The 16,215-nt window shown below is 43.0% G+C and overlaps 1 protein-coding gene across 1 annotated transcript in view; it reads right to left on the bottom strand.

Annotated features, from left to right (window-relative positions):
• Window positions 1–5,767: 5,767 nt before the first annotated feature.
• The window catches only part of rorb (RAR-related orphan receptor B), a gene marked incomplete at both ends in the record, with an annotated part of 29,767 nt that continues 19,319 nt past the window's right edge, over window positions 5,768–16,215 (bottom strand). Inside the window, 9 exons of the mRNA XM_083645346.1 lie at window positions 5,768–5,932; window positions 6,214–6,326; window positions 7,622–7,732; window positions 7,950–8,057; window positions 8,285–8,417; window positions 9,084–9,205; window positions 9,552–9,983; window positions 10,736–10,877; window positions 11,002–11,087. Coding sequence (XP_083501472.1) covers window positions 5,768–5,932; window positions 6,214–6,326; window positions 7,622–7,732; window positions 7,950–8,057; window positions 8,285–8,417; window positions 9,084–9,205; window positions 9,552–9,983; window positions 10,736–10,877; window positions 11,002–11,087 — 1,412 coding nt within the window. The remainder of the gene's footprint in view (window positions 5,933–6,213; window positions 6,327–7,621; window positions 7,733–7,949; window positions 8,058–8,284; window positions 8,418–9,083; window positions 9,206–9,551; window positions 9,984–10,735; window positions 10,878–11,001; window positions 11,088–16,215) is intronic.

The following is a 16,215-nucleotide window of genomic DNA, read 5'->3' as shown; positions in this document are numbered from 1 at the left end:
CGTGTTTCCCCTCCCCTCGGGACAGGCGCGCCGAGGCACTAGTGCAGCGACCAGGACCCATACTCTTAATCCAGCTTCCCACCCCCAATTATGCCTGTATTGACGGCCGACCAAGCTGGAGGTAACAGGGGGGCTCAAACCTGCGATCCTCGTGTTAGTAGTCAGGCAATCTACCGCTGCACTACCCGGACGCCCGCCTCAACCTTTGCTATGGAAATTCCATCATCTACTGTACAGCATCATCACGTACTGTAATCCTTAACATGGACATCGTGGAGCCCAAACCTGTCATGGATGGAAGTGTGTGAATGTGTTTTGTTGCACTAGACACTTGCTTGACACTTTATGGCAGAGATGTTGACTAAAATCATATTATGTCAATTATAGAGGGAACAGCGACAGGAGCCAAGGAGCACTATTAAAAAAAAGAAGGGTTTATATTATTGTATATATCATATCAGGCTCCTTTTGAGAACATTTCTGAGACTTCACTGAAGTTTTGTTTAAAATGACTACTGTTTGTACTTTGTTTATATTATCTTTTGTTAGTCAGTGTAATGTATACGACTTAACTTACCGAGGATAAAATTGTTCCATGTTTGGCTAAAATAAAATCTATTCAAACAAAATCAATCGATGTGTGCGTGTGTGAGACACGGAAACGAGGCAGCAATGCACCCATAAAATTTCTTTTATTTTTTTCTTCCCACAACAAAATGTCTACAAAAGCGATAAAATATAGAATTTAACAAAAAAAATCACTTCAGACCTTCACATTGTATGTACATCTCAAAGGAGGAGACACTGAGGTCCTCGCATAGCTCTGAACTTCAACCCAGTCCGATCGCCCAAATGCGGTTATTTGTGGCTCTGATTAATGCATATATGCACACACACAGACACATGTTCACACACAATCTCTCTTTCTCTCTCTCTTTCTCTCTCTCTCATATATGAAATTGACGACCATTGCTACAATAGAGCTCTGAGGATCCACAGTACAGTCAGAGTTCAGAGTCCAGCTGAGTCCCTTCTCACCAAATGAAAAAAAAAAAAAAAAAGTTCCCCTTTTTGATTGGTTCTCAAGTAAACTCACATAGTAAAGCATCTACGCCCCACTTTGCCAATCGTTCCTCTCCTCACTAGCTATGGCACTTTGAAAAAAAAAAGTTTTTTTTTTTTGTTTTTTATTGATTTTGTTTTGTTAGTCCTGTGTAAAAGAGATTCCGTAGCCTAAGTACCTTTCAGGCTTTGGTTACAGAGTGCTACATTTTTATTTTATTTGCTCTTGCTGGGACGCAAAGACATTCTAAACAATAAATTAACAGTTTTCAACACTACTCCAATTGCACGCATGTGTAATGCATTAAGAAAGTTTACAAAGCATTGGTAGAGCAAGGAGCCGTCTCGCTCTCTCTTTCTCTGTTTGTGTCTCTCTCTCACATACGTACACACTTGCACAGATTTCCCCGGGAAAGGGAGAGAAGGAGGTTTGGGGCGGAGTGTATTGACTAAGTGTAGGAAATGCATTTCTAACCAAGTATATAAAAATGTCTGCGCACTTCCACGCCTCGTAGGGCGATGGCCACTTCTAATGTGCGCTCCATGATGTTAGTCGGTGTTGATGGAGTGTAAAAGGCGCATGAGGCGTTCAGCCCCTCACACTGAACAGGCGACTCCATAACATTCAGAATAGATGACCCCCCCCCCCCCCCATCTCGCTGCAGGTTAGGGTTAGATGACCCTCCCCACATCACGCCCCCCACCCCCACCCTCCCCCTGCAGGTTAGGGCTCTCTGCTCCATTTCAATAAGGCCAGTTCAGGGCTGTTCACTGACTAGCTATGCCTACTCACACATTCAAATTTTGGGGAGGTATAATGGGAGAAAAAAAAAACATTTCAAATTGAACAACAAATTATTAAATTGGTTGCATATAAATAAGAGCATTTTATTTAAAAAAAAAATCTTTTGAATTGACTGAATTGAAGTGGAATCAGCCCTAACCCCAAGTCAACGCCCACCCTGCCAATAACCCCTCCCCCCCAAAAACCCACAATATCATGAGAAGAGAAAACACAAAGAAGCCCCAAATGTTTCATTGCCATGAAACGTCATGCAAATAGAACAGAACAACAATAGGCTAATAGTAATAGAAGAGTAGTAGTCATAATAAGAACAATAATAATAGTAAATAGTAATCAAATAAAAAATAATCTTACAATGCAAACATGACAGTAGTAAATGCCTCCAGTTCTTATTGCTACAGTATCTTACTTACAGTGTTGCGTTGCCACTCGCTCTTGCCAGCACATCCCCTCTCACAAACCCCATCCCACCCCGCTGATTCACAGTCTAACAAGGGAAAATAAAAACATCACACACACACACACACACACACACACACACACACAAACTTCATATTCAGAGTTGGATGGAATTCACTGTCCCTCGGGTACTGGATTGGCGCTTGATTCACAGCTTACTAGTGGATTTCCTCCATTCTCCCACAAGCAGCACAATAGGCAGTAGACAGTGTACAGAAGTGACAACAGGACATTGATATATTTCATCTATTTCTTTATGCAGTAGTACATGACAATATAATCTGGCCTCTTAAGAGGTTTTGGACAGTGAATTCATTCCCCATACACACACACAGACACACACACACACACTTATCAAAGCCTTGTCTGGGTAGATTCTATTGCTGACATACGTTGGCAGCGTATGCAGTATTTATCTCCAAAAGTAATGCTTTTATAATTACTTTTTTTTTTCTTTTCGCAAAAATATTAAAACCCTCTTTTGATGCAAAGTCAGAAAAAGAGCTGCTCCCTGAGAGATGCTGTGTAGTGCATCAAGCCTTAATGAGCAAGTGATTGTCTTAAAGAGCCATTGGCCTCTGGTCTGGGGTTAGGGTCAAAGGTCGAGGGAAGGATCCTGGGCAATCGGAGGAACCTGGGATGAGGGTCTGCTGAGAGCCAGCGTGGAACACACGAGGATGTACAGCGGGGCAGGGCAGGGCACTAATAATGAATTGGGTCAATAGTGGCAATGCTGGTAGTGTGCCTGCCATGGAGGTATTATTCTTTAAATGTTGACTCGTATTTTGACGCCCGCTCCCCATGCTGTCTACACTGTTGTGTTCATGAAGAAGATGTCAGGATGAGGAGGGAAATGGATCGAGTGATAATGTTGCATACGCTCAAAGTACCAACTGTCCCATCCGTGTCCGTCCTTCGTAGCAAGTGAAATATTTGGCCACTGTGCAATAATGAACATGTGCATCCGAAGGTCAGAAAATCAAGCAGAGGTCTTCCATTTTTGTGCATAAGTAACACTAGATCAGAGTACGCTAATATAGCCTTAGTCATTTAAGTGGAAGTGAAATTATAAGTGCTGAACTAAACAAAAAGTTCCCTCTTCAATATCCTATCACACTAATTTAAGTGCAACCGTTAACATTCCAATATACTTTTTGGATTGCATGTTCCTATCCAGTGGTTTCATCTTAAAATGCTATATATCCATTTTGGGAGAAAAAAGTACTTGCATTTCATTGCTGAGTATAAAACTATACAATATCCAGTCAATTGATTGCATTTTGTGCTATTGATCATTGTGCAAGTAGTATTTTCTTTCTTTCTTTCCAGATGGTCAATAGCTCCTTTTTACAGGACGCTCTTCGGTTGGTCGAAGCTTATCATACTGTCTTATCACTTTGCAAAAGTAATGCATACAGAGCATCTAGTGGCTGAATGTAGAACTGCACAAAGTGATCTAGGTCCTTGAAGAAGCTCCTAAAACCTCATACGTAGGCCCAGTGATTGTCCAAATTGATTATATATTTTGCATAGGTCCCGCATGAAAGGCCAATTAAGAAAGGGAATTCCAATATCCACAGTTAAAACAATGTGATTCTACACAGTGGCCAAATGTTTATCAAAACATAACATTAATTTAGAAAATCCAAATGAAAAAAGCATTGACAATCTACCAGTGTTAATAAATATGGAATGACTAAGAAAAATTTAAAATAAATAAAACACACTAAGTGATTGTCTGTCACAGCTTTCTGTACGGATCTCTATCATAATATTGCAACTTTAAAATGGCATCATGATCGATGGAGACGAGTCTGCTTTTCTTCACATCAGGTTTTAGCGTACTAAGAGTATGTGTGTGATGTCCTAACCCCAGATCACATGGTGTCACATTAACAACGCTACAGAGTCTGGGGTCCAGCGAATGCCAGTCACAGAAACGACTGGTGGAGATACTGATGGTGAGGAGAGTCTAGTATAGTGCATTCTAGCTAAAAGGGCTACCCTGTGCTAAACAGCCGAACAAAAGGAAGAGGAGGAAAGGGAGGAGTACGATCAGAAAGGCAGTGTGAAAGTTATTGCTCCGTGGAGAGAAGGGTCCTTCATATTCACAGCCCGGAGTGATTGATGTCCATGGACTGGATTGTGCAAAAAGTGACGGGAGGGATAAGGGCATCCAGCACTCGTGAAGATTGGAAAGTTACAGTATATTCAACTTTACTTTCATGTCATTGGTGGAAATATGTATGTTCCCGTTGTCTTATTATAGTGGACTTTCCCTCCACTTGGTCATTGTGCTATCTATCTAATTCTGTCTGCTCCAATCACGTGGCCCTTAGAGGTAAAGGTGAGGGGAATTTGGGGAAAGAGGCGGGGTTTATTGTGAGGTCCTACTAGTCTCTGATTGGTTGTTTCTGATTGATTGTTCGAAAGCAGTCCAGCTTGTATTGGACAGAATTATTGCAGCGACAAAAAAAATTATTGATAGGATGGCAAATCTGCCAGATTCTGTTCCTCGCAAAATAGAATATTTATGTATATATCTTCACCTTGAAAAGTAGTAGCCATTATTTTCTTTTTCTTTTTAAATCCTTCATACAGTATGCTCTCTTTACATTTCTATAAGTTCTCATCAGAAGGTTGCAATACCTTCTTTACATATCAACAAAATCCAGACAAGGCTTTTATATATAGCAACAAACCCGAATCAACTCCCGGTTTTACCCCAATATTCTTTTACAAGTCTCATTTCAACTTTACAAATTCTGTACACATGAAACTATCAAATAAAATAAAAACACATAGACAAGGTATAGTCAGCCACAATGGACTGCTGTATTTTTAAATTAGGACTAACTTATTTTAACAGAACAAGAAGTAATACTGGAATCCGCTCTGCACTAGAAGAATATCTACAATAGCTTCTCTAAATTCACACAATTCCCTCCCCCATCCGGCCTCTTCACCATTTCGTCATGTGAAGAAAAAAAAATCAAACCAACAAAAAGTTTTTTTTCTCCAAAGTTAAAACAAATTAACTTACCCACTTTTTTTTAAAAGATTGACAGCTTAAAATTGTTCCTAGATGTTTAAAGTCTGTACATTTCTGGTCAGTCAGTTCAGTTCAGGAGAGAGGAGAAAGCCCCGATTAGGTTGCGGCTGCGGGGGCTCATTTCATTTATATATACATTCTTCAGACTGTATCGGTGAACAGGATGAGATAAGTGCTGGACATTCCTAGTATTGTTGGCGGTAACTGTACGTTTCTGGCGGATGACTCCTCAATTCCCCCGGCCTCACCTCGGGCTGGGCGAGCTCTGGAATATGTGGTTGCCACGACGATGACGCAGGCAACATGGCCGCTGTCACCTTGTCTGACCCGGCGGTCTTCTTGTTCTGCTGGTCCTCCGCTGATGATCGGCGCGGTGGGACCACAGGCAGTCACTTGGGCATGGCCATGGCAGAGTTGGGGTCGGGGTTGAAGAGTTCCTTGTAGAGCGGAGGGAAGAGGACGTTGACAGTTTCAGGGTGGAGCTGCTGGAAGGCCTGGAGCTCCTCTGTGTGGAGCGTACACAGGGCTGCCAACGTCGGGATACGGCTGATCAGCTGCCAGACAACAGAGAGACGGAAAGTTAGACTAATAAGTTGCGGTGGCCCAGAGGCAGGGACGGGATTAGAAGTTATTTTGTCATGTAAGTGTTGAGTTTCATAACTTTTATAGTGCACATTGCCCCACTTCTCCTGGCGGGCTGGGGAGCTGCTACATCAGTGCTTGCTTGGAGTGTGGCACTTTTGACTGGGCTGTTCCTTTAGGCTAAGGCTTCATGATCAAAGCAAAGTGCCTTGGGCTATACCTTAGTGTGCTGCCAGAGCTAGTCCAGGCTTACCTTGGCCAGTGCATCCTCGTCCATGTGGTTCTTCTGCATGATGTGCTGCAGAGCAAAGTATATCTTTTCCTGGAGCTTCTGGACCTTCCGGGGCTCCATCAGCCACGGCCGGTCTGAAAAATAAAACAACAAATAAATAAAATATGTTATTCACTTTTATGCTTTCCAGGTAATCCGCAAAGGAAAGACCGGTGGACAGAAAATGTTGCAGTATAAATAAGTGTTGATTTTTCATCTGACAAGTGTTGATTGGTGAGTTGTAGTCATATCTGGGGCAGGTCTTCAATCAGAATCAGAATCAGAATCACTTTTATTGCCACAGTATGCAACTTACACATGAGGAATTTGTCTTAGTGTCTGTATGCAGCGTAGCGGTCACATCAATATACAGAGATAAGAAGTAGGAAGATGACTAAAGACAATCGCAAAGTTGCAAGTGCAATCAAATCGAGTAAATATATATAATATGAGTGGTGAAGTGTTCTGTGGATGATAAATATGAATTTACGTTGGATTTACATGAGATTTACAGACTGAGTTAAATAGACGTTAAATAGGCTGTGGATTTACATGAATTTACAGTCGGAGTTAAATAAGAGTTTACATTGAATGTACATGAAATTTACAGGCTAAGTTAAATAGGCATTAATGTGCAGGGAATTTACATGAATACAATGGATACAATGAATACAATACAACGAATACAATACAAAAAGCATACAATTAACCCTGTTTGGCGTGGACTTATTTACATAATTACTTGTTAATCTTTTACATTATGAGAGTTAAATTGGCACTGATGATTTTGCTGGGTGATAATACAGTGTTTCCCCTACCATTCTAACGGCGCCCCCGCCAGGCCAGATTTTTTTTTTTCTGCTTTCCCCAGAATTTCAATAAACCTTTATGGCATATTATTACGATACAACAATACTGTTGTTGACAGTGTTGACAGTAATAGAAGATGCCAAATCATTCAAAACAATAAGCATTTTGCTTTTAGGAGCATTGTGCCAGCGTGCAGCGCTGTTCCAAAACGTGTCAATGTGTGTCGTTGCCCGGGAAACGCACATCCCATAATACAACTGTTCGCATCGCATCCCATAATAGTATGATGATATTTGGGATGCCATTGCGAACATATATGCGAACAGGTTAGCTGAAAGTTTAGCGTCGCCAGCGAGGGCCCCCACCGTTGCGGTCGGGGTACATTTCGAAATCCCTCCAGGCCTGAACATTTTTCTAGGGGAAACACTGAAAGACAAATGCAAACACTGTGTTCAGAGTAGAGCTGGCTGGTCTTTGCTTGCCTTGATTTAGACTAAGTGTAGGATCAAAGTGAATGTAAATGTGGATTGCTTCCTGTATTGTAATAATAGTGTGCGGCGTTGGGTTGGTGTGCACTGACCTGTGGAGATGAGCACTGCTGCGGAGAACAGAGCGATCTCCTCCTCTGTCAGCTGCAACGAACACAGACTCTTGGCAAAGTCAAACACCGCACTCACTAAGTCATCACAACCTTCAGGGAGGCGGACAACGAGAGAAGGACAGGGAAATGGAGAGGCAGACAAAAAAGGGAGAGATTTTCAGTGTGCTATATTCACTCTGGTCATGCGTTGATGAGCAAAAATGCCTCACAGGGTAGAGAAAATGGAGTTTGAGTTGAACCAGCACACACTCTGTATTTGGAGCATAAAATGAGAGGGTAGAATGAGGTGATAGTAGAAATATGTTACCTAGTGCTTTGAACATCTGCATGCCTCCGTACTTCCCCTCAAAGAGCACCGTGTTGTTGAGAGGGTTAAACGCCCGGCACATCCTCACCAAGACGACTTCCAGACAACCTGGAAGCAGGGAGGGGGAGAGTCTGGCTGAAACTGACACTAATATGGATGCAGCCATATTATACTAGCCACAAGGCAAAAACAACTTGGAATCACAGGGCGTTCATTTTTCCTTCCCTGAAATACATTCATCTGAGCCGTGACAAGATATGCAGATAGGCACGGCCAGGTTCCTGTTCCCATACCTATAGTATGACCTAGCGAATAGAAACACAAGACTCTCTCACCTGACTTGAGCAGGAGGATCTGGTCATTCTGGCACAGCTCCATGAACCCTGAGATGCGCTTGGCGAACTCAACCACGTACTGGATGGCATGGGTAATCTGGATGGCACACTGCTGCCATAGCACGTCCCGTGTCTGAAAACAAACGCACGTTTGAGATGATTTACATGATGTACTTATATTCAGGTCAGTCAACAAAAATGTAAAGTAAAAAAAGAAACGTATGCAAAATGTTACTTTTTATTTCTGTTCCTCTTTCTGTATTTCTTACACACTCATATTACAATTGTTATTACTATGACTACCACTTTATAAAATACAGGGGAATTTTTGTCCTCGTTAAGAGGAAGGGCTGAATTGAATTTGAATTTCTACTAATGAAATAGCTATTTTCTTATTACGAAGGTCCAAAGTACAATATCAGCAAATTGCCTATGTGTGTTTCATCATTTCTCATTGTAGGAAAGTTATTTCAAAGCCTTCCGTAGTAATGACCAATAATGCATTAGACACAGAGGTATGAGTGGTTAGTGGTGGAACAGAAGTACTGAGACGTGTGCGCGCCCAAGCACACACACACACGCATGCACACACACACACGCACACAAGTAGAAATTGTAAATGGAAATTGTAGAGCTGGTGAAGAAAGTTAACACGATAAAGGAAAAGTAGACTAGGAGAAAGGAGAGGAAAAATCAGAATAGGAGCTACATGGAACATTGGAAAATAAAATGTGCTCAGGCGATGCAGATGAGGATAGCATCATCACACACACACACACACACACACACACACACACACCTTGTTCTGGTACATCTTGACTTCCTCATAGGAGTGTGTCTGCCAGGCTAGCTGCTGCAGCTCGTCTGCTGTGTACTGACATGTCTCCAAGTGGGACTTGATGATGTTCTGGGCAATACGGTCTGAAAGGGAGGGATTGTTTGTTCATTCATTAATTGATCCATTGCCATCCAATATCTTCATTCATTCATACATTTGATGCAGAGTTGATAAATAGATTAAGAAATGAAGAATCAATTATATATTTCCATATGCTAAGAACTAGTATGTGAATAGGGTAAGCATGTTGGAACATACCCAACATGAATACCACACTATAGACGTGTCCCTATGTGTTGAGAAAAATAAATAGACTTGTGCTAAAGGCTAAAGAGCTGCACATACATACATACATACACATATATACATATAGGCCTACAGTGTAGGGCTATGAACTGACAGGGTGTCATATTGTGTAGCAGTCTTTACCCAGCTCTCCCATGCTGACGTTACTGGGTCCCAGCTGACTGTCCTGGTAGCCCCCATAGCTGAACAGGTTGGGTACCGGCGTCAGGTCATACACCGGCTCCTGCTTAATGTGCTTCATGCCTGACATGTCCAACCCCGACTGGTCCGGAGACGGCTGGGTGGAATCCATCCCATAGTAACCGCCTGGTACTCCACCTCCGTTACCGTGGCCACCCTTGGGCAGCTCAATGACATGACCGTTGGCATAGGTGCCCCCGATCTCATGGTTGAGGGTGGACAGTCCGTTGGTGAGGCTGGATGAGTAAACGCGGGCCAGGGCTTCAGCCTCACCCGTCTGCTGCCGCTGCTGCTCCGCAATGCGCGCCTGGTGCTTCTGGACCTCTGCATACAGGCTGTCGCGCTGCTTCTTGGACATGCGGCCAAACTTTACCGCTGTAGGGGGAGACGGAGGTAAAAAAAAATCTGTCACAACCTTGCAGCTCCTCCAAGTGCATGAGTCAAAAAGAACCAAAGAATTGGGAAGAATTCAGCTTGCTGTTGGAGTATAATTACAATTATTTAAAAAAAACATGTTACAAAACCTATCCCACAATAATAACAATAAAAGTAAAATTGTATTCATAACAGGGACTATAACAGGGATGTCTATCCCTTGGATTTTTGGATAAATAAAATCAATCAATCAATCAACACTGTAGGAGCCAAAGCAGCAATTTTGTTTATTAAAAAAATATATAACTTCAACACTTATCATATTTTTTGTTTAGTTCTGATTCTTATTGATTTTGATTGGCAGCTTGGCCAATGATTGGAAACTTGGCCATTGTTGTTGTTTGAGGAACAATGGAGTCATGGCTTTCGTTGAGAGCAAATAGAGTATTTTTTTTAACCATCTCATCGTATGGTATCTTCTCATTCATACTGTACATCTATCAACTATTTTCTCTCTCTTTCATTAAAAACTAAGCAAAAGTAGACAGTAGTGGCAGACTATTTGCAACTCCAGTGAATAACTATGTGCCAATACTGAGTCCGCTCGCGGATCCATGTGCGTTGCTGCACATCTTTTTGTGCACATGCACATCTTGTTCAGTACATAGTCCATACATTTATTCATATGCATACGTGTGTGTGTGTATATATATTTATTCATATGCATACGTGTGTATCTACTGCGCTCTCACCATCTCTGGACATTCCGAGGGCGAGACATTTCTGCAGGCGGCAGTGTTGGCAGCGGTTTCGGTTGGTCCTGTCGATGAGGCAGTTCCTCTGGCGGGGGCAGGAGTAGGCAGCATTGTTCTGCTGACTCCGTCGGAAGAAACCCTGGTTGCATGTGAGTGAAGAAGAGTTACAGATCCCCGCCCGCCGGATAGAAAATGTACATTGAGGCGAACAAAGCAGGGCTTTTTATATGATGTTAAAAAGGGAACAATATGGAAAGTCTCACCTTACATCCCTCGCACGTAATGACTCCATAGTGGATACCTGATGATTTGTCTCCGCAGATTTTGCACGGTATAACTTCGATTTGGGCTGCAGGCAGAGAGAGGAAAGAAAAGACCGGCATTATATAACCCAGGTCATGTACAACACGGTTTGGACACACGTGTGTGTCCCAGCGCCGAGGGCCACGCCTGCTTCAGTCACCTCACTTTGAGGCTTTTCAGACCTCAGTTGGTGTGCTAATTACAGGTTGAAAAACAGTACATCAGTACGTGTGTGTGTGTGTGTGTGTGTGTGTGTGTGTGTGTGTGTGTGTGTGTGTGTGTGTGTGTGTGTGTGTGCGTGCGTGCGTGCGTGCGTGGTAGCTTCAGGAAGCAACTTCACAAGGTGAGAAGGGCACAATGACATCTGGATGTCTAGTTTCCTGTAGGAGGTTTTCTAATGACAGGGGCATTGAGGACAGCACACACATGTACACTCACACATGCACACACACACACACACACACACACACACACACACACACACACACCAAGACTGCATTATTTGTGTGCGGGCTCTTTGTGTTTCATTTGAAGGAGAGGTTAGAGAGGTTCCTTGTAATGAAATAGGTTACATCACCGAAGGGCATACTCTCTCTCTCTCTCTCTCTCTCTCTCTCTCTCTCACACACACACACAGACTGCAGTTCTACACACTTTCACATAATTCTTCCAATATTAAGCTTTTCTTTTTCTTTTTACAAATAAACCAATGTAAATACAGATAGATACACTTTTCACTAGTTACCCAAATTAAACTTCACAACAACATCCTTGTCAGTAATTTACTCACTGTGTATAGGCAGCTCCATGTACAGACACAACCAAAGGCACAGAATACCTTCACTGACGTATCTCAATGTAACATGCACAACACATCTCTGAGCATAGTATCCATAATAGCCATAAGAGAAAGCACAGGTACTGCTAAGAGATATCAGACCCATCTAGAGGTAGACAGGTACTGTTAAGAGATATCAGACCCATCTAGAGGTAGACAGGTATGTCTGCTGAGATGGCATGCTCTCTATAAAGAGATTAGACTGCCAATCTAATCCTAAATTATTTCCCGACGTGCTGCTTCCCTCTGCTGAGCTTAGACACAGCTGAAACAGCCACTCAACTGTAATCTACTTGCATAGTGCTACCTGTAGGAAGCGTTGACAGTTTCAGGAACTTTTCAACATGTAGTTCATCAATTAGACAAAGTCAACAGGCAGAACTGGAAATACATGTGCGTTTCTGCCTACCTAAAGAACATCAGCAAATGTATATATTGTGTGTGTGCGTGTGTGTGTGTGTGTGCGCGTGCACATGTGTGTATGTGTATGCGCGCGCACGTGTGTGTGTGTGTGTGTGTGTGTGTGTGTGTGTGTGTGTGTGTGTGTATGTGTATGTGTATGCGCCCGCACGCGTGTGTGTGTGTGTGTGTGTGTACGTGTGCACCACAGTACATTGTGTCTAGTTATATCTTGTATATAAAGTGTTCATATGTGCTGGATGGACAGTATGAATTGTCTTGCTATGTGTGTGTGTGTGTGTGTGTGTGTGTGTGTGTGCGCGTGCGCGCGCGCTAAATGAATGCAGAGGAATGAGTGTGCAGTATACATAATGGGATAATCCTATAGAGATGGGGATCACTGGAGAGAGTCCTGTCTGTCTAAGTGGCACAGACAGTAATCACTCTTCTAGTCTATACACACTGTAGACCTGCTGCACTAACAACGTTTGCCGGTCATATCACCAAATCTCAGCCTGTTAACACACTCACAGACAGAATATCAGATTATCATGTGAGTGAATCCCCTGGTCCCCTGCTATATATTGCATTCTTTCTGCAGGGACCTGAACACACTGTTGGACAGCACAGGTTATCCACAGGAGAAGAGGGCTGGTGAGAAGGAGAAGGTGATGGAACAAGTTTCTCTCACTAATGTGACTTAGAAGCTGTTAGGCAAGTCCGATCAGAGAAGACAAATGGCTAGTGTTGACTTTTATGCCTCTTCTCACATCTAGACTAGAACGATAACTATAAATTTGACTATAAGCTATAATGATACATTGTTGCTCAAGCATTCACACTACAACGGTATCAGTGCTAGTGATAAACTTCCTCGGAAACAAAGTACGACTGCAGTGCGCTAGCGACTTCTCTACCCCCTTCTTTCTTACAGATTTAATTTGATTGGAAATGTTTCATAGTTAGTTACTGCATCCACAAACTCACTTTGAGGTCGACCCAGAAATCTAGTTATAGTTGCTGTTTTGGATGTGTTTTGGGAACACGGATACATTATTTCTACTTAAATGTTTTTATACTTAGAGTTATCTTTAGAGTTAATGCTCTAGATATGATTGGGCCTTTAGCCCCTTATGTTATTCTCCCCTACTGCTTCTTTGTTGCATCTTCAAATTACAATTTAATTATAGGAGCTTTGGAGTATTTGATGATATGTTATTAGAGCAGTGAGTCCCAAACTTTTTCAAGTCAAGGACGCCTAAACTGACAAATTAAACCACGGCCCCCCATTTGATACGGTTTTCTCCCCGGGTCCCACATCTGATGAGATTTTTTGCTTTGAGATGTTTTATTACAGAAAGTGTATGAAACCCATCACCAAAACAGTCTGTCATTGTGTTACTTATGGATGGAATTATAGTGAAAATAAATTATTCCCCTTTTAGCTGGGGACCCCCTGGAAATCCCTCAAGGACCCCTGGGGGTCCCCGGACCCCAATTTGAGAACCACTGTGTTAGAGTGTGTGCTATATTGTGCAGCTCATACTGAGAGTTCTGGTGGTGGTTCAAGACGTGACCCATTTACACCAGTTCCTGGCCAACTGGCGCCAAACTGGGTCAGAGCAGAGCACTGGACTGGGACGACGCATAGACTACACACACACACACACACACACACACACACAGTCCTGTCAATGAACATGGCCTGTAACAAACTATTTATAGTCCGTAAAACAGGTCAGTTGCGCTTCGGGACACGGCTGTTATCAACAGTCTACAGTACATATGAGCAGTAAACAGATTGTGTGTGTGTGTGTGTGTGTGTGTGTGTGTGTGTGTTCGCGTGCGTGCCTGCGTGTGTGTGTGTGCGACTGCGTACGTGCGTGCGTGTGTGTGCGTATGCATCATCATATTTACCTCATTCTTCCTGTTGCTGCCATTGTTAATCGCTAAACAAGTGAATGTCTATGGGTAAAGACTAGCTGAATGTATCCGGCCCATACTGCTGCTGGGATGTAGGTAAAAACATACTTATTTGTACTGATTTCCAGGCCAACTTCTGCAGTTTTCCTACCCAAAGGAGCATGGGCGTGTGGGCATGTGCATTGTTTTAAGCGTGCATTTCAGAGTGCTTGTTTCCCAGAGAGGGTTTGAGTGAGCGTTTCACACACTGTGCTGCAAAACATAGGCGCAGAGACAAAGAGAGTGCGAGTGTGTGTGTGCGAGTGTGCGTGCTTGCGTATGTGAGTGTGGGTGTGTGCATTGCGGAGTGTGCGCTCATTGCCAGCGGGGACTGTCAGGTAGGATATAGGGAGACGGTCATGACAGCATCGCTGTTGCCACGGTGACCACCCACTCGCTGCACTCGTCTGGCTGTCACAGCGATGATTTGCTAAGCTGTCTCACTCTTTAAAGGAAGTGATGTCATGGCTGCTGTGTGGAGCCAACTCGGTGTCCACTATTCGTGCTGTCGCCCTCTCGCTCGCCTCCTTCCCAGCCTGCATCCAACAGTGGAGGCACTTTGTGAAAGTGTTTACCAAAGGACACCCACTTCCACTTGCTGCCTTCTTAAGTTGTCGCTGCAATGGCAGAATTAAGACACGTAATCTGTTGCGTGTTTAGAAGACGCTCTGGTCGCATTGTATTTAGAGGAAAAGTCTGGCTGCTGTACAATGTTGGGAATTTCCTTTCCTGGTATTACAGCTTTTAAGCTCTAGTGAAAGTGAATTCCTAAAATAGAACTCAAGAGTAAAGAGTCTAATGCAGCTTTCCCCCCTAACCTCTCTTGCCAGTCATATACATTCATTCCATTTCTGGACAAAGCCTTGGTGGGAAAAAGCCGTTCAGTGGTGGTTTTTGGAGATTACTGTGCTCCTATTTAGCTACCTGTGTTTCACAGATACGGGGGCGGGACCCGTCTCCAACCTGAGTTGACCTACTCTGAGCCGGGGCAGACTGACAGCCTCCTCAGCCAGTGGGAGCACGAGCGTTATCCCGAGGTTATTATGTAAGAGTGGGACTGCAACGCTGGCGGTTCCACAGCTAAGAGGAGGATCAGGACCACACAATCTCTTGAGAGAGGGAGGAGAGGCATATAGGCAAAGATAGACGTTAGGCCATATTGTGGCCATATTGTAATCAATGCGTGTGAGAGTGTGTGTGCAGTGCACGAGCATTTAGAGCCCGCGCACGTGCATCCGTGTAGTAGCTGATTGCGGCCGTGAGGCCTGTATTGAGCTGGCACGTGTGTTATGATAATTGATTTTTAATGAAGTGAGGATCTCCTGTGTATTTCCTGGGCTGGCCCTCTCTCTCTAAATAGAGCCCTAATTAGCTACGTTAACACTGTACTAGTGTAATACTTAACACTGCAGAGAAAAAGGCAGCCGCCTAGCACCAATAGCTTAGCAATACTTCATCTAAACTACATAAGTAGCCCACACATACAGTAATACTTCATCTAAACTACATAAGTAGCCCACACATACAACAATACTTCATCTAAACTACATAAGTAGCCCACACATACAACAATACTTCATCTAAACTACATAAGTAGCGTACACATACAACAATACTTCATCTAAACTACATAAGTAGCCCACACATACAACAATACTTCATCTAAACTACATAAGTAGCGTACACATACAACAACACTTCATCTAAACTACATAAGTAGCCCACACATACAACAATACTTCATCTAAACTACATAAGTAGCGTACACATACAACAACACTTCATCTAAACTACATAAGTAGCCCACACATACAACAATACTTCATCTAAACTACATAAGTAGCCCACACATACAACAATACTTCATCTAAACTACATAAGTAGCCCACACATACAACAATACTTCATCTAAACTACATAAGTAGCCCACACATACAGTAATACTTCATCGACACTATAAAAGTAGCTCACACAT

The sequence above is a fragment of the Poromitra crassiceps genome (assembly GCF_964638095.1).
Source record: "Poromitra crassiceps genome assembly, chromosome: 10".
NCBI lineage: Eukaryota > Metazoa > Chordata > Actinopteri > Beryciformes > Melamphaidae > Poromitra > Poromitra crassiceps.
Note: the sequence above shows the minus strand (reverse complement) of the source record. Positions and strands in the feature narration are given on the sequence as shown.